The sequence below is a fragment of the Elephas maximus genome, chromosome 24 (genome assembly GCF_024166365.1).
Source record: "Elephas maximus indicus isolate mEleMax1 chromosome 24, mEleMax1 primary haplotype, whole genome shotgun sequence".
NCBI lineage: Eukaryota > Metazoa > Chordata > Mammalia > Proboscidea > Elephantidae > Elephas > Elephas maximus.
The window spans coordinates 43,029,210-43,048,952 of record NC_064842.1 but is presented as its reverse complement, the minus strand read 5'-3'; the positions used below and the strand labels follow the sequence as shown (position 1 = coordinate 43,048,952).

Genomic DNA, 19,743 nt, shown 5'->3' with positions numbered 1-19,743 from the left:
ACACAGTTAGAAAAGGAAGACGTACTCTAAAAATCTTTACAGAAAATTGTGGTTATTCTTTTTTGACACTACACTAAACCTTGACAAGTGGTAGTTTTTTAAAGGTTGGCTGTACTGTGAAATCTGAAACCATCTCAATGAAATTTTCATAACCCGTTACATTAAAATCCATTGGCCCACACCTTGTATTCTGAATCGATCTTTCAACCATGCAAAATTTTGTATCATCACGTATTGGTCATTTGGAAAATACTGGTTCACTGAATTACGTTGATCTGCCAAATGTTGACAACTCTCATCCTACAACATGAAAAGATCACTTTTCATTAATACCACCACCCATCATATCAGAAAAGTCTCTTAAGTATTAGGAAGCTGTCAAGCTCATGGTGGGGTATACAACATTTCCCAAATCCTAATATTCACTTGAAATCTTTAATTTTATCACTGGCAACAAATACTGTCGGTTGTTTTCCTTGAAGAGTCAGGATTACTTCATTCGTTTTTCAGAAACCATGTGCCAAATACCCAAGTCTGAATAACCATAGCTTATCAGTTAATAACTTAGTTAAAAATAGTGTTCTCTAAAAAAAAAAAAGGCTAGTTCAACTTGCAACTCAAGCAATCACATAAGTGCTTTTCTTTAAGACAACCATCGTGTCTTGGCATATGCAAGTATTTTATGTATATTTATTAGTCACAAAAAATATTAAATAAGATACATATTCAAAGGTTGAGATTTATTAAAATTAGTATTTTTTACCGCTTACTCAAGGACATTCTTAAATAAAACTGGCATGTTTTTACTATGAGTACAGTGGTGAGGAATAAAATAACTACGAATAGTCTGGAGCAACTGCCTTGATTCATGTAAAGACACCAGTGGTTTTATCCACCATTGCTTTTGCACAATCAGTACAACGTCAACATAGTGGAAAACGCAAATAACATGTTAGTATCATTATAAAAATAATTTTGACCTTCTAGACCCCCGGAAAGGCTCAGATACCTGCCTGCCCTGGTTTCACAAACCACAGTTTATGAACCACTGCTCTAGGATATGGAACTGGGAATGGAACTGCTGAACTGAAGGATATGTGTATCTTCACTTTTATTATTTATTTTATTATTTTACTGTCGAAATGTTTTCTAAGCTAGATTTAACAATTTACACTTACACTGGAAGTTTTTTTGTTCCACTTACATACCAAAAGGTTTTATGCGTATTGTAGAGGGTTTAATGCAAAAAGATGTACATGTTTTAACACCAAGAACCTGTGAATGTGGTCTTATTTGAAAAAAGAATCTTTGAAGATGTTATTAAGGCTCTCATGATGACATCATCCTGGATATCTGGATGAGCCCTAAAACCAATGACAAGTGTCCCTATAAGAGACAAAGAGACACAGAGGAGAAGGCCACGTGAAGACAGAGGCAGAGACTGGAGTTATGCAGACACAAGAATGCTGGTAGCACCAGAAGCTGGAAGAAGCAAGGAACAGATCGACGCCTAGGAGGGAGTACAGCCCTGCCAACATCTTGATTTTGGACTTCTGGCTTCCAGAATTGTGAGAGAATAAATTTCTGTTGTTTTAAGCCACCGAGTTTGTGGTAATTTGTCATGGCAGCCCTAGGAAACATATACATTCACTCCTCACTTATCAATATGGTTAGGTTCCAAAGACCAGGTTGTTAGGTGAAAATCAGTGTTATGCAAAAATGGAGGATGACCACATCAGATCACAAAATAGTGGATGACTACATCATTACATAACGGCCATGTCACATTATGTAACTGCCAAGCCACGGAGAATCATGGTCCATCATAGCATTAGTTTCACTTCTCATATTGGCATTTGTTACTGACAGATGTACATCATTAATGTGCAAAATAGCTGGATAGTAGATTTTTTAGTATTGACGTAAATGCGAAATGTTGGATAATGAGACAGCTGATAAGTGCAGAGCAGGTGTACAGGTATGTAATGCTGTATTTTTATGGTTTTTATGCCCTGATTACTAATGAAGTTGAACATCTTTTCATGTGCTTATTGACCCTTTAAGGTTCCTGGGTGGTGCAAACAGTTTGCACTTGGCTACTAATTGAAAGGTTGGAGGTTTGAATCCACCAGACAGTGCCACGGAAGAAAGGCCTGATGATCTACTTCCCTCAGATTATAGGCGTTAAAAACATTATGGAGGACAGTTCTACTTTGACGCACAGAGTTGCCATGAGTTAGAATCAACTCAACAGCAACAGGTTTTTGGTTTACTGGACATTTGAGTTCTTTATTTGTGAAGTGCCAGTTCTTTTGCCTTCCTTTTTTATGCAATTGTCTTATTACTGATACATGAAAGTTGCTTATATACTCTTAATACTATTTCTTTAGTCAGTCACATGTGCTGGAATATCTTCTCTGTTGTTTAACTTTATGGTGTAATAATGAACAAATATCTATCAAAGCCAAATTTATCAATCTTTTCCTTTGTGATTTTTACTTTGTATAAATAACACTTCGAAGAAATTGTTTCCTTTCCTTGGTGTCATAATTGTCTTCTAAAAGTTTTACAGTTTTGATTTTCACATTTATCCCCTTGGAAGAGATCTTTTTATATTGTCAAGTAGGGATCCAACTTCATTTTTCCCTCCCACAAACATTTATTGGAAAGCTTTTCTTCTCCAATGATTTGCAGTTACCTGTTTGTCGTAAGTCAGCTTCCATAACTGCACAGGTCTTTTTCTGGGCAATCTGTTCCCTTAGTCTATTTGTCTATCTCTGTGGAAACATCATACTGTTTTAATTACTACATAAAACTTTAGAAGTTTTGCTATCTTGTAAAGTAAGTTCCTTAATTTTGTGGTTTCTTCAGAAGTGTCTTTGCTATTTTTGGTCCTTTCCTCTTTTATAAGTTAAAATGAGCTTGTCAAAACCTACAAATAAACTTTGCTGGGTTTCTGATTTAAACTGTCTTGAATCTACTGCTCAGTTCAGGGAGAATTAACATCTTTATGAATCTATCTGTGGATATGGAATAGCTCTCCAGTTATTTTGGTCTTCTTTAATGTCTCCCAGTAAAATTCTAAAATTTTCTCCATTAGAGATCCTGTACATTTTTTTTGTTAATTTTATTCCTAGTTACTTCATAATTTGTGTTTCTGTTACAAATGATATCTTTTTTAAAAATTAGATTTTTCTAAACAACATTTTGTTGGTTTATAGACCTGTAATTGATTTTTGTTTATGGATTTCATATCCAGCAACCTAGCTAAATTCACTCATTAATTCTAATAACTGACACGTAGATTCTGGATTTTCTATGTGCACTGCCTCATCAACTGTAAAAAAAGTAACGAGAATTTTGCTTCTTCTTTTCATTCCTTGTAACTCTTGTTTCTTTTTCTAGCCTTACTGAACTGTCTAGAATCTACATTCAATGTGTTAACAGGAGAGGTGAAAATGGGCATTGCTTCTCTTATTTCCCCAAACTCAAAGGGAAAGCTTTCTATGTTTTATCATTAAGTATGATCTCTGTAGTAGGTCTGGTTTTATCATTAGGTATTGTTATGTACTGAATTGATTTCCCCCAAAATATGTGTTGGAATCCTAACCCTCATACCTGTAGATGTAATCTTATTGGGGCGGGGGAGAGGTAAATGTAATCTCATGGAGGTGGGGAAGGGGTTCTTTGTCCTGTTAACAAGGCCTTATCTGTGTAGGGTGTACCTTAAACATAATCACTTCTGAGTTATGCGGAGAAGCACAGACACAGAAACAAGGAAGCTGGGGAAGACAGATGTCATGTGAAGATCACCAAGGAAATGAGGAACACCAGGGCTACAGAAGTTGAGACAAGGTTCTTCCTCCAAGGCCAACACAGGCAGAGTTTCCCCCTAGAGCTAGTGTCCTGAATTCAAACTTCTAGCCTCCTAAACTGTTAGAAAATATATTTTGGATCCTTAAAGCCATCCACTTGTGGTATTTCTGTTATAGCAGCACTAGATAACTGCGTATGATCTCTGTTACATATTCTTTGTGTTATCATTAAGTATAATCTCTATTGCAGGTTTGGATTTTTGGTTTTTCATCAAGTAAATTTCCTTCTATTCACACTTTAATATGAGGTTTTATCACAATTCTTAAAAAAATTTTACTAAATGCCTTTTTGGAATCCATCGAGATGATCATGTGATTTTTCTTCTTTGATCTGTGTATGGCTGTCATTTTTAAAATTTTCTAAAAACCCACCCTAATGTATGCTAAATCCCACTTGGTCATGAAGTATTAGATTTTTTAGTATTGGACTTGGTGTACTAATATTTTATTTAGGATAAATAAGATTGGCCTCTTCTTTTTTAGTACTGTCCTTTTCTGCATTTAGTATCGAAGTTAAATGCTAGCCTCATAAAATGGGTAAAGGAATGCCTTCTCTTTTTCCATTCTACAGAAAAGTAAAGAATTCTAAGACCGGATTTCTTTTCCTTGAATGTCTGTTGTGCTGGTGAAGCCAGAGGAGTCTTTGAAAAAGACTTTTGGCTACTGGGGTACAATTCCTTTAATGGTCAAGGGACTAGTAAGGTCCTCTATTTCTTACTGAGTGAGCTTTGGTAAAGCTGTACTTTTAAAGAAATTTACCCATTTCACCTAAGCTCTCAAATATACAGGCATAAAGTTGTTCACAATATTCTCTTATCTTTCTAATTTCCACAGCATTTGTAGTTGTTCTGCCTTTTTCCTCCTTAATCATTCACATTTTTAAAAATAATGAAATACATCTTTCAGATATTTTAGGCTTTAGTTTATATTTTGAACAGAGTCAGTATTTATTACCTTTCTGTTCCGTTCTCTGGTCTTCCAGTTCTTTCTTAGGGGTTTTAGCTTTTATTAATTCTTTGTCCCAGGCAGCCAAAGCTTGTTTTTCCATTTGACGAATCTCTGCTTCCTCTGCATCTAAACGTCGCTTCCACTCCAGTAGCTCCTCTGCATGCCGTCGCCGTTGCATTAGTCTTTGCTCTCGCTTTGTCAGAAACCTGTGGCCACACCATGAGGAACAGTGAGAGAACACGCTTACAGGCAGAGATCACTGAGAGCGGTACCACTCATGACCTGATCGACAAGCTGTGCAAACAGAACATTCACACCACTCCTCTCTCTGGAAAAAGTTTGAGATAACAGAAGATTTGATGAGTCAACTTATTCAGAAACTGAAATAATTTCTTTTTTAATTGTAATGGTTTATAGGATTAGCAAAGGAAAAAAATATCTTCAGAATATCTGGACAGCCATGACTTAGATATTCATCTTTCATATGTAATTCATTTCATAAAAGAAGGTGTAAGGAATTTGTTCTGAAGGCTCTGACCAGAGAACAAGCCCAAAACAACAAAGACCAAAAACAACAACAAAAACAAACCCCAAGCCCCCTACAACAAACAAGCAAACAGAACAAACAAAAAACATGTTCATGTCCCTCTTTTACTTTTAAGTTCATTCTGGCTTTGCTTCAGGTCTAGTGAGTTTGGTTCCCATTACTTAATAGATGGAATGTAAGATAAGAATCTATCTTTTTTCATGGAGGGAACACTGAGCACCACAGTCAGATGCCTGATGCAGTCAAACATAACTTTTTATTTACTTGAGTGAAAGTATGCACCAAATTTCTCAACTTAACCCTAGCTCTGGGTTCTTGGTTTTTATCATGTCTTAGCTCAAAGGATTAGAAGTTACTGATTCAAGAAATGTTATTTGAGTAGTTAAAAGGTTACTATTGAATTCTCCTCAAATGTAAATGACAAAGGTAAATAAAAGGTGGGCTGCTCATATTCTTTCTGTTAGATCTATTTCTGTTAGATCTATAGTGGTGGTTAATCAACAAAAATGTATTGACATATCCAACAAACACTTCATAAAAAGCACAAAAACTGTCACTCCACTTCTTGAGTAGTCAGCATGTCAAATTAACGTGGAAACCAGAGAAAAGTCTATGGGACATTTGACAAGACACCTCCAGGCTGTTAAAAAAGAAAAAAAAAAAGGGGAAGAAGAAAAGCAAAACAAACAAAAAGAACAGAGCATGCTCTATCAAAGAGTGCACTGAAAAACGGTGCAGTTACCTGACCAACTGGTTGTAGATATACAGCTGGAATTTGGGATGAAGGTTGGGAAAACAGACACTGAGAGAGGCCCAGTGATGAGACGTAAAAACAGAGAAGAAGTAGTGAACAGGAGAGCAGTGTCTACAAAATAAGGAGGAAGATTTTAAAACCAAGAGATCAAGAGGCAGAAAGAATGAGAAAGGGAAAGCATAAGATCTGCATGAAGAACTTTCAAAATGCTTCCTGAATAACATTATTGGCTGCTCAGTTCAAGCAAGTGTTATATTCTGTGTGATACATAAAACACGTACTTTTATAGATACTGCCAGTGATTTCTGAATAAACATGCCTTTCTTCTCAGATGTTGCTAACCACCGTCTATATTTTCAGAAAAATTTACCTGCTTGTACATAAAATAATGAGAAGTACAGTTTGGGGCTAAATAAGTTTTCCCATAACCTTTAACACGGAGTACAACAATTATGGCCATGAAGCTAGTATATCAGCAACTCTGCATACATATGCAATCCTGAGCAAGTGGTTATTATAACTATAAGCCTGAAATAAAAAAGCTCGACATTTTCCTTCCTTACTTTACCACCACAATCCAACTTGGAAATAATAAAATAATTAAAAAAATTAATCTGTAATAAAAGTATTTTGTTCATGTCTATAACAAAAAACTTAACTGCTAACAGGACCTACCAGAGGTGACTTCCTTTATATTTAACAAAGGTACATTTAAATAATCATATCGAAATATAGTACCCACTGTATAAACTATCAGAATGCATAATTAAGAATAAAGTGAGCTAGTTCCAATAAATGTAGTCAGTGAAAAAAATCATGCCGTGGACAGCTCAGTTATTAAGGTAAGAAGAAAATTCTGTATGTTAAATAAAGCTACAAAAGTAGAAAAAAACAAAATTCTCCTCTTTTGTAATAGTACATAGATCATTACATATGTGAAAGAATAAGTCACTAGTAATAATTTGAAAAGGTTAATTCTCTTTGACAGAGCATGCTCCTGTTCACATGCACACAACAGTAACTTACATTATCAAGGCAACATTTACTGCCTTGGAAGGGCAAGGAATAATCAGTATGTCACAGAAGTGAGAAAATCTAGGTATAAATCCAGCCATTCATTTGGATTTAAAAAAGCATGTACAATATTGCCTACACATGTCTTAAAATAGCATACTATTTCCAAGTCTATTTTCACACATATAACTTAGTATTATACTTCCCCTGCATTTATTTACACAAACACACATACATACACACTCATATCTGGATTGCCTTGATTTTCTGCACTGAAGTTCAAGGAAAAACACTTTTGCCAAATTTTAGTAAAACAATACAATCTTGTCATTCTTTACGAATATTCAATAAACTTATTTTGATGCCAATTATCAAAATATTATGTAAAAAAACAAATGTACTTGGCAAAAGGTTAAAAAAAAAACTATTCATAACATTCAAAGATCACCCACCCTCTTAAGTATGTAACTGCTAAATGCATGCACCACCTAGTATAAAAAGTAAAATAATATTGGAACATATGAAATAAACTTTAAAATATACAACTTTATTTTGGGGGGTCATGCTCAATATAGAGGGCAATAATTTTCTCTATTACAGCAAATATTCAAAATGTATTTTTCATTCATAAAGATTAAGCATATTCAAAAGCTCTAGTTTAGAAATGGGAAAACCTATTGTTGTCAAATCAATTCTGACACAAAATGACACTGTAAGACAGAGTAGAACTGCCCCACAGCGTTCCCAAGGGTTTGAACTGCCAACCTTTTGGTTAGCAGACAAGCTCTTAACCACTGTGCCACCAGGGATCTGATGGTTAATAGAAAATGAAATTAAATAGTTTACAAAATTAGTGTAAAAAAGTTTTAAGCATAACCTTAAACTTAGGACTTCCTCCCAGAAACATACATTTCTTATTTAATTAAAAGTATTCTAGATATAAAGGATGTTCTTTAAAAGGTGAACAAAATAAAGTTGTGATAAGAGAAAGCAGTACTTCACATACAGTTAATATCCGTCAAGATGTTGCACAAGTGAAGTATAAACAAAATTTGTGAGTGACAAATTTTCTTCTTTTTCAAGATTGCTTTGTAATGCGGGTCCCTTACAATTCCATATAAATTTGAGGACTGGCTTTTCCATTTCTGCAAAGAAGGCTGTTGGAAATTTATAGAGATTGCACTGAAGGTATAGATTGTTTGGGTAGTACTGACACCTTAACAATATTAAATCTTCCAATCCATGAACATGAAATGTATTTCGGATTCTTTAGGTCTTCTTTAAATTCTTTCAGCAATGTTTTATAGTTTTCAAGTGTGCAAGTCTTTCTGTTAAACTTATTCCTAGATATTTTATTATTTTAGATTCCATTGTAAATGGACTTGTTTATTCCCTCAGGATGCTCACTGCTAGTATATAGAAACCCGATTGATTTTTGTGTGTGGACCTTGTACCCTGCAACTTTGCTGAATTCGTTTATGAGCTCTAATAGCTTTCTTGCAGATTCCTTGGGAATTTCTATACATAGATAGGATCATGATCATACCATCTGCGAATTCAGGTAGTTTTATTTCTTCCTTTCCAATTTGGGTACCTTTTATTTTTTTGCCTAACTGCTTTGGCTAGGACTTCCAGTACAATATTGAATAATAGTGGTGAGAACAGGCATCCTCGCCTTGTTCCTGATCTTACAGAGGAAGCTCTCAGTTTTTCTCCATTCAGTATGATAACAGCTATGGGCTTTTCATAGGTGCCCTTTATCATATTGAGGAATTTCCCTTCTATTCCTAGTTTGTTGAATGTTTTTGTCATGAAAGGGTACCAGACTTTGTCATGTGCCATTATTTCTTTAAATATTCTTTCTGTCCTTTTTTCCTCTTCTCCTTTCACGTATGGAAGGTGTGTATATTGGTTTGTTTGATGGTATCCTATAATTCTATTAGGTTTTGCTCAGCTTTCTTGATTCTTTTTTCTTTTTCCTCTTCAGACTCAATAATTTCAATTGCTTATCCTATTCCTATCCTGATTCTTTCTTCTGCCAGTTCAAATGTGCTGTTCAGTCCTTCCACTGAATTTTTCCTTTCACTTACTGTATTTTTCATTTCCAGTAATTGTTTGGTTCCTTTTTATATTGCTTATCTATTGATACTCTTGTTTTATTCATGTATCATTTTCCTAATTTCCTTTAGTTCTTTTTTTTTTTATTTAAGTCCTTTGAACAAGTTTAATACTGTTGTTTTAAAGTCTTCTATTTTGTCCACTACCTTCTTTTGTCTTGTTCTTTCGAATGGGCCACCATTTCCAATTTCTTTGTGTGACCTGTAACTTTTTGTTGATTCCAGGGCATCGGATTATTACAATGCGTTTGCTTTGGGCATGTGTGTGGCTTCTTCAATTCCCCCATGTACATGATGCTCTCAAATGAACTAATTTCTGCAAGAAATTCTCATGTGTCACAGCCTTCAGTCCTTGCTCACTGCTCATTCACTCACCCAGTGTGAGCTTCAATACAGGCCAAAACTACACTTCCCTCCTTCAGGCAGCTCCCACATGGATCAGAACAAACACACTGAACAGTCCACCAGTAAGTCTCCAGAGTCAGGGACTGAGGGTGTGAACTATAGTCCGCCTCTGCTGCACCAGCTTCCATTACAGCCATACCGTAAGAGGGAGGGACAGAGACAGTAGGAAAAAAATTTTCCTACCATTTAAAAGTTACCATTTTCTTGTTTCAGCTGCAGTTAGTTGCCACAATTCTCTGCACACCTTTTAGAGTTTTTACAGAGATTACAGGTTTCTTAGTGCTCACGGGGTGGGGTTAGGGGGTCAGAATCTTAGACTGATCTGTTCATGCTGTCATTCTCAGAAGGCACTCCTTAATTCACTTTTAAAATCACACGTTCACACTCTACACTTGTGCTATGTTGCTATTCAACTCCACTAATCAGCCATCTAGTACTTTTCCAGTTTCAAAAAATACTAATTTAGAAAACTCAGTTTATATTGAAGACCACAGTCATCATCAGTGCAGTTTAAAAAAAAAAAATTGTTAGGTTGAAAGCAGATATGCTAACTAAACTAACTTTAACAGAACAAGCCTCAAGAGATGTTCATAAAAGTCTCCGTTATGCCACCAGGATGTATATTTTAGACTTTGGTTTACCCTACAGGGTACTATGGTAGTGAAAACTTGGAGCTGAAGTCCAAAGAGCAGGGTTCTAGTTCTAGCTTTGCCATTCTGCTATGTGTGTGATCTGAGGCAAGTTATATATCTTTGTGGGCCTCAACTTCTTCACGTAAAACAAAGGGACTTTGCCAGATGAATTCTCTAAGAGTCCTTCTAGTTCTAACATTTTATGATTCTTTCTTCCTCAATTCAAGCACCTCTTTTTTTTTTAAGTACCTCAACACATTCTTTCCACTGAGCAAATATAATTGTGAATTGTTTCAACAGATTATAAAACCATACTATAACTTAAAACAGAAAATTATGATCTAAATTTAAAATGAAGCTTCCAGCTCTAAAATTCTTTAATTTTGAAAGATACATTAAACAAAACAAATAAAAACCTAATATCTCAAATCATTTAAAAATTCCTCCTGGGCTTAAAATTCTTTGATTCTATATTGCCATAAGTGAAAATGGAGTATAGTGCTTTACATCTTAAAATGGATTAATTCTTTCACGTCCTTAAGCATCTTTAATGATAATCAAAGAGGTAATGAGGATATGACTAGCATTGGCCTAAAAGAAAAAGCAGTTTAGTTTTCTTTCCCTATAGTAAAACCTATTCTATTACTAAAAATTGTCTAATTACTTGCATATATATAAATAAAATATCATTATTCTTGAAGTAGGAAGTATGGAAAATAAAAACACAGACTATCAGAATTTATTCAGCTACTACACTTAGCCTTCTCCAAGAAAATTAAAGCTCTAATTTAAGGCAATGATATTTAACAAATTATTTAAAATAATTCTATGATGCCTTTAACGGTTTATCAAAAGTCTTCCCTTGTAAATTCTTTAATCTTTTAAATTTAGCAGATTGATAGTCTCAGCAGATTGATCAGACAACAGGATAAAGTATTTTTTTACAGAACTATAACAAAAATATTTACCTGGTTAACACTTTTGATTATCTAAAAATAAGTTAATTTTGCTCCTTTAACAATTTCCAAACAAACTGGGAGGAGTAAAAGGGATATTGAAAATGTTTTGTGATTGTAGGCTTCATTTTTCTATGCTATCTTCATCTGCAATGACCAAACAAAAAAATGACTATACATACTCCTCGCTTATCGACATGGTTAGGTTCCAAAGACCAGGTCATTATGTGAAAATGGAGGATTTTATTTTTTTCTGTTTTCAGACCATCCATTGTACGATTTTTTAAATTTAGAAAATATCATAGAAAAAATAACTGCTAAGATTTACTGATGTGCTCATCACTGTGATGAGTCCAATGGGTTATTCCCTCTGTGGAGGAGGAAGCTAGATAAAGCTGGGCTGTGTGACTGGAGAGCCACAGTTTAACTACTTTGCCTTCCTCCTATTGTGGGTCACAGCTTTCCTTGCGAAAACTGCTTCCAGGGCTCCACTTCCACCCTGTAAGCCCTGCATTCACAATCCTGGAGCCTGTTCTGCCCACTAGGCCTGGCAAGTCATCGAGGCTCTGGGCTTCCTGCAAGGGTGCTGGGAACCTGGCAGCGCACCCAGAACCACCAAAGCGGAGGCTTCAGGCCTAGTTCAGCTCACTTTGGGATGTCATTAAACTTGTGCGCATTTCTTCCAAACACCCTCTCTAATGCCTCTTTCTTTCCTCCTTTCCTACCCCATAGCAATTTTGAACTGCAGGATCTCAGGCCACCTAGGAGCTGGGAACCCAGAATAGGTGCCCACTAGCTCGGTGCTGCCTGCATGTCTGCCCAGAGGCTGCAGCCATGGAGGAGGTCAGCCCAATGGAGCAGCTGGTTGCAGTGCCCCCGCCAGCATGTCCAGCTTCCCTGAGGCTGGCCAGGGACCCTCCTCAAGGGAAGGAAGCACGCTCTGCAGCCACTGCTGCCATGCCCGCCACCTTGTTCATGCACTAAGTAGCTGGACAGTAGGTTATTTACTATTGTCATAAATGCGAAATGTAGGATAACAAGATAGTTAATAAGTGAGGAGTAGGTGTATATATGATCTGTTTTGTTTTTTCTTATGCTAGAAAAATATATATGCTAGAGTTATATTTAACTCTAAACACTCATTCATGAAAATTTTCTTAATATACCTGTCAGTAAAAATTGTCTCTTCTAAACCTCCTTAGCAATTGACCTAAACTGTATTTTTATGCAAATAATGCATGCCTTGCCAGCAGCGCCCTTCCCTCCCAACAACCAGGTATTTTCATAAGCACCTCTATGCCATTTTTTTTTACATGTTGCTGAAAAAAAAAAATAGCATAGAGCTCTTGTGGAAAATACCTCGGGGCGGGGGCGGGGGGCCCGGTTGGCAAACAAGCGTAGAAGGCATGCATTATTTGCATAAAAATACGGTATATACTTAAGGAACCTGCCACTTTGTTCTTTTTCCCCTAAACTGTAATAAACTCTTTGAGGGTGGGGTTTATGTTTGATTTATCTTTGTATCCCCCAGAATCTAGAACAGTCACAAAATTCTCAACAAATAATTGCTGAGGGAATAAATGTATAATTAATAAATAACATGGAAGAGCAAGCTACTACTAACAAATGAAACCACTGTCTCCTACTTTAGTAATGCAACATTTAAAATAAAGAGAATTTCCTTGAAATGGAATTGGCAAAATAACAGGAAGAGCCGACTGCATGATGTCTCTTCCATGGAAATCTGTTTCACCGTTACAGATAACCCACTAATACTGTAAATACTGCCTCTCATTGTAACAAACAAGACTCAGATTTTATTTACCAATAATAACAAAAGAGACTAAGGACTGCAAGTCTTTTGAAACCATATTTTCATTTTTACTACGTTTTCACATTTTGACAATTTTTTTGCTTTCCACTACACTGAGAAATGGAAATTATTTATAAAATGTCAATTCAATAAAGAGATCTACCAGAGTCACAGATTTCAAATATAAATTTTAACAAAGGCATTGTTGTCTCAGGGAAAAACAAAAGTAGAAATGTTTCACTGTAGCCAAGAATGGTTTGATTACCTTAGAAAAATACCTGTCATAAAATCAGAGTTCAGAGGATAACAGTAAGAAATAATACACAATGAAGATTTTCCCCAAAAGTTAGCGAGACCTACTGAGAAGGGTGACTACTCTTCAACAGGTGTTTTGTATCAATAAATAAGAATCTCTTGGAAGTGAATGTCTTTGCAAATCTATAGCACACAAAGTAGCAAAAGCCCAAATAATTCTGTTGTAATAAGGTGTCTGCTGTAGCAAATGACTATAAAATTAATTCGTTCTTTGTTTTTTGAGCTGACACTCCAACACCATTCAAGATCAAATTCTAAAGCTATGGTGATCTAAACAGTATTTAAGGACTAGTTTTCACACAAATCTGTCTTGGAAGAAGTACAACCAGCATGCTCCTTAGAAGCAGAGATGGCGAGGTTCCGTCTCACATACTTTGGACATTTATCACAGGAGGGATCAGTCCCTGGAGAAGGACACCATGCTTGGTAAAGTGGAGGGTCAGTGAAAAAGAAGATGACCCTCGACGAGATGGATTGACACAGTGGCTGCAACAATGGACTCAAGCACTGTGAGGATGGCGAAGGTCCAGGCAGTGTTTCATTCTGCTGTACACAGGGTTGCTATTAGTCAGAACTGATTTGACAGCACCAAACAGCAACTAGTTTGTTCCGAAGGTCAAAACTTATTTCACTAACAATAACCTTCCTTTTTAAAGCATTGCTAATTTTGGAAAATGCTCCAATTCCTCCTCAAGTTTCAGCACCATCATCCAAACATTAATTTTTTCCTTTTTCGCCACCACTGGCCATAACCTCATTCCTATCCCAAATACAACTGCACTGATTCAAGCAATAAATCATGGAGTCACTCAATGTTTCAAGGTCTAGCGTCTCTGTCAAACTTCTCAAAGGCTTACTGCTGACAAGGAATGGCAGACCAGTAATATAAAAATTCTAGGTTTTTCAATATTTTGGGTACTGCAAAAATAATTAACAAAATTTGGAACAAAATCAGTAAATCTAACCTTGAATTTGTTAGGATTTTTAAAGCTTTTTTACCAAACCAGACATAAGTACCACACTAACTGATTGACCTCACAAACAGACTAGGATTAACAGTTTCTTCCACAAATTTGGTTAAACTATTCGAATATTATTCAGAGAGCCTGGCAATGAAGATTTCACTGAAATAGAAGGGCAAGGGACCAATGAAGAAAACATTCCCGAAGCTGTCTTGCTCCCAACATTTACCACACAGAGACATTTGGAGGCAGATTTAAGTGTCAAATCAGTGATAAAAATTTACAAGAGTTTATCCTAATTCTGAATACAAAGATCCCCAGAGCAATAGAGCATGCCTATGCTGGCTACTGGAAAATTTTATCAGGAAAAGACGACAACATCTTTAGTCTAAACTTCAATAAACTATTATTGTATATGCACCTATGATTAATATATTCTCCTTTCTTTTATTAAAAGTTATAATTAAGTGTGAAAGTTATACTTTAGCCTTAACTAGTTTAACTCATAGAAATCATCAAAAAGGAATATTTACATAGCAGTATTTGGTTTTATCCCCTTATATTTTTTTGTTACTTAAAAAATTTTTTTTCATAGTCAGTTTCAGAATTTTTATGTTATGAAATGGCTCTCTAGCAATGAAATGCCAATGTACACCACTGCACCCATAGAAAATAAGGATTTGACTTATACTGCTTGACAGAAACTAATTAAGTCATAGTTTGGTGTCACATTATCAATTTAGGGCATTATTAAATTTGATGTGTGGTACACTGTAAAAGGATATCAAGACACAACCTAAGTTTAATCTGTAGTTCAAATTTCTAACTTTAAAAAATAGCAGTCAACAAAAATTTTTAAACAGGCCTCTTTTCCATATTTAGTGAATTTCAAGGAAGCTAGATATGGAGGTAGAGGTTACAAAGTCAAAGATAGGACCTACCAGCAGCTGCTTCATAATCGTATTTAATTAAATGTAAACCCAAAAGAGTAAGCTATCATATAAATGTCATTTTATGTGGTCAAAGCTGATGTACAACTGAGGTACATGTAAGTAGGAGTAACTTTCTTTTAAAAAGCCTTTAAAAAATAATAATTAGAAATGTTTTAGAAGAATGGCAGTGTAACTAACTGTCATGGATTGAATTATGTCCCCCCAAAATGTGTGTATCAACTTGGTTAGGCCATGATTCTCAGTACTATATGGTTGTCCTCCATTTTGTGACTAAAATTTTATGTTGAGAGGATTAGGGTGAGACTGTAACACCACCCTTACTCAGGTCGCCTCCCTGATCTAAGGTAAAGGGAGTTTCCCTGGGGTGTTGCCTGCACCACATTTTCTCTCTCAAGAGATAAAATGAAAGGAAAGGAAAGGAAAGGAAAGCAAGCAGAGAGAGTTGGGGACCTCATACCACCAAGAAAGCAGCACCAGGAGCAGAGCGTGTCCTTTGGACACGGGGTCCCTGCACCTGAGAAGCTCCTCGGCCTGGGGAAAGTTGAGGACAAGGACCTTCCTCCAAAGCCGACAGAGAAAGAAAGCCTTCCCCTGGAACTGGCGCCCTGAATTTGGGCTTGTAACATACTAGACTGTGAGAGAATAAATTTCTCTTTGTTTAAGCCATCCACTTGTGGTATTTCTGTTATAGCAGCACTAGATGACTAAGACACTGACTTAAGGGTGAAACTGAAAGACTGCCATAACATTCAAAACCCCAGGAGAATTTCAGCACTCGTGGTTTCAAGTGAACAACTCATACTTATCCACAAGGTTAAAATTTCACCCTTCTGTTTGAAAATAACGCCTGAGAACTGCCAGACAGCCACTGGATGAGATCTTGGGATATACCATTAGTTGCTCTCTCTAGTCAATAGACATGTTCTTCGATTTCAGAGAAAGTATTAATTTTACGCTTAATTATAAATTTTATTAAAAGAAGACAGAGAACGTCACAGATACATGTGGATATACTACTGAGGCTCTTTAATAAGAAACCTGTCTGTATTAAATTGAGGAAAAATGTTTTATAAATAAGATTCACAGTTAACCGACTTCAAAGTTGATCCAATAATTCTGCTAAAATGCTACTGAACCCATAAAAAATCATTATATCAATCTGATATAATGAAATACATTAAAAATATTATTTGTTGCTATATTTTCAATAAAACTAAAGATATTTATAAAATTGAATTACTTTTCATCCATGCGGCTTCTCATTTTCTTCAGTTTCTGCATAATGCTGCTGGTTTCACTGCTGGAGATTGAAATAGGAGAAGGACTACGGGTTTCCAGGTCAGTTGGCCCAGGGGTAGTTGCCTTATTATCTTTTGTATCATCATCACTATGAGACTCCTGGAAACAAAAAGAAGTGTTACAATTTTTCTGGAATTTAAAAAAGTCTTAAAGTGATCTTGTTGTCGAGTGCCGCTGGGTCAACTGAACGCACAGCAACCCTATGTGACGGACTGTAATCTTTACAGGAGCAGACCGTCAGGCCTTTTCTTTCGTAGATGAGACCAGGACTCCTCAAAGTGATCTTAAACACTGTCAACTCAAAATTAAGTTTTTCCTCAAAATAATGTTTGTAATAATAGCAGAAATTAAGGTATTACTTAAACGGCAAAACTCTATCATGAAGTTTAACAACTCAAAAAAAAAAAGATGCAAGAAATCAAAAAAACTTGTCACTAGTAATCTAGTATCTAAATGTGCTCCCTAATTTTTTAAAGATGAACCACTCAAAAGGAATACAAAATTAGACACCGTAACTATATAAAATATATATGTACAGACATAAAGAATGAAGAAAACACATAAAACTTATTTTAATCATACTGGGCGATGGTTTTTTTTTTCCTATAAATATTCCTTATGGAAAACAATTACTTTCACTAATTAAAAAGTTTATAATGAAAAAAATAGAAACTACTGGTTTAATCAATACATTATTTCTGATGAGCAAAAAGTAAAACCTTAATTGCTTAGTAAATCTTTGCCACAAATAGTTATTTATTCTCGTAACTTTCCAAAAAGATGGGTAGGGATAGTTACGACTGTTTTTATTTTGTAGATAATAAAATCAAAGAACAGCCCTTCTTACTTTTCCTCTTCCTGAACAATTGAGTTCTCAAGTCATTTGATGGGCAGAACAAGGCAGGTGTCCATGTGGGGACAGAGGGTGACAAGTGGGCCCAGAGTGGGGTGTCAGAACCCGAGCTGGATGAAAGGGTATCTAACACAGGAGGGCGGCCTGTGTGAGGAGTAAACAAATGGAGTGGGCAAGCAGGGTGCTCATGTGGTAGCGATCCGATACAGGGAGTGAGGAGCCCAAACAGAGTGTGGACAGCATTTCCATACAGAACTTCCTTGCATGCGTATCAGAGTTCAAAGAGGGTAAGAGGGGTTATAGTGAAGGGGCGAGGGCGAGGAGGTGGGGAAATTCAGTGCCAAGTGGGATGAGGAGGGCATCCACATGGGGAACAGCCTGGTACAAGGTCAGGAGGTCATCTGCATGGGGAAGGGGTGGCAATGGTTATTGGTTACATAGGGGGACTGATCAAATCATTAACAATATTAAGGAAAATGTTAGCAGGGTATCTGTCAAAGAAGGGAGTTCTTTGAATGAAACATGCGATGTTGACTGAAATTGCAGATAGCAATGTGAACTCATGATTTTTAATATACACACATATACATATAGAAATATACATGTAAATGTATACGTGTATCTCATTCATTAGTTCACATTCCCTAGATTTGCTGCTAGGGGCATGCCTAGCACCAGATCTTGGTTTCTTATTAGCTTTTCTTACTAAAAGGAACCAGGACTCTTTAGGAAATTGGCTGATTCCAAGGCTGGGGCATGGAAAATGCAAGATGCTTCTGATTCTGAAACATTTTTAGAAACTCATGAGTCCATACTGATATAAATAAAAGAATAAATTTAAGTTTAAGGAGGAACAGGCTATTTACATGATCTCAAAACACCTCCTCACAAAGTATTGGTTAATTACAAAGGGAAAGACATTGACTTTACAATGAAGTCTCACAGATACCACCTTCCTCAGGTGATCAGTGAGAACACAACATCACTTCTGTGACATTCCTGCCAAAGATGTGCAATCTAAATCTAATCATGAGGAAACATGAGACAAACTCAAAATGAAAAAAATTCTACAAAATAACTGGTATGTAATCTCCTGAAGTGTCAAAGTCATTAGAATCAAGGGAATACTAAGATTTTTCCAGAAGAAAGGAAACTAAAAAAGCATGAAACTAAATGCAACATGATTTTGAACTTATCTTTTTCTGTAAAGAACACTGTGACAATTGCTGAAACATGAATGGAGTCTGTAAATTAAATGGTAGTTATGTATTAATACAATTCCCTGACTTTGATCGTTGTATTCTTGCTTAAAAAAAAGCTCTTGTTTGTAGGTAATACACTCTAAGGTATAGGAGGAAATGGGCATCAAATTGGCAACTTACTCTCAAATGACCCAGGAAAATAAAGTTCTTTATGCCATGCTTGAAATTTTTCTTTAAGTTTGAGATTGTTTCAAAATTTAAAATGTATTTTAAAAAACCAAAGCAGAGAATATTAGGGATTTATTTAATTATACTGCTATATAGTCTGGGTTTTCCAACTCTGTACTTGAAGAGATATTTTAAAGTAGTTTTGAATGGGTTCATATTGTTTCTGTCTGAATAACTCCTTTGAAGCGTGTATCATTATACTAAAATTGTATAGCTGAAATAAGTTATTACGTAAAGGGCAAAAACAACCTCTCCTATGACTTCTGAGGAATATATTTGGATTGGTAAGCAAGAGCAAAGCTCTCTGTTCCAATTTAGTTTACAAATAGAAAAAAAAAGTAAACAAATATAGGAGACACTTGTCCCTTTCAAATTTGGAAAAAAAAAAAAATACACCTCTCACTATACCTAATAGAACAGACCTAGAACTTGATCCTAGTCTGTTACTGTATCATAGTGTTAGAATGAACATATCCCTCCTATTAGAACATGAGGCTGGGTTAAGAATTATCAAGAAGCATAAAGCAGAAAACAAACTAATAATAAATCCATATAATTTACCAATTTATTCTCCCCGGCAGACTTCAACTTCTCCTGCAGTTTTATGGTGGTCTGTCGGATCCTTTCTATCTCTTCCTGCTGTTTAAGAATCAGTTGTCTTTCCTTCCGAGCTGCCTTATTGGCTTCTTGAAGGCGTTTAATTTCTGCCTAAGGTTTAAAGAGTTAGGAGAGGGACTGAGGTTTGGAGGAGACAGATCCAAAGTAATATTTAAAAAGAAAATCCCATCATCGCATAGATTAAAAATAAATATATGTTATTTAAAAATAAGTTATAATATTGTATAAGAAAAAAAATGAAAGATGTAAAGG

General features: G+C 35.7%; 1 protein-coding gene across 2 annotated transcripts in view; it reads right to left on the bottom strand.

Moving 5' to 3' along the window:
* The window catches only part of CEP350 (centrosomal protein 350), a 195,098-nt gene that overhangs the window by 49,475 nt on the left and 125,880 nt on the right, over nt 1-19,743 (bottom strand). For both annotated transcript variants that reach the window (XM_049868382.1, XM_049868383.1), the window contains exons 26-28: nt 19,435-19,581; nt 16,532-16,689; nt 4,830-5,029 (exon numbers count right to left, since the gene is read on the bottom strand). In XM_049868382.1, coding sequence (XP_049724339.1) covers nt 4,830-5,029; nt 16,532-16,689; nt 19,435-19,581 — 505 coding nt within the window. The remainder of the gene's footprint in view (nt 1-4,829; nt 5,030-16,531; nt 16,690-19,434; nt 19,582-19,743) is intronic.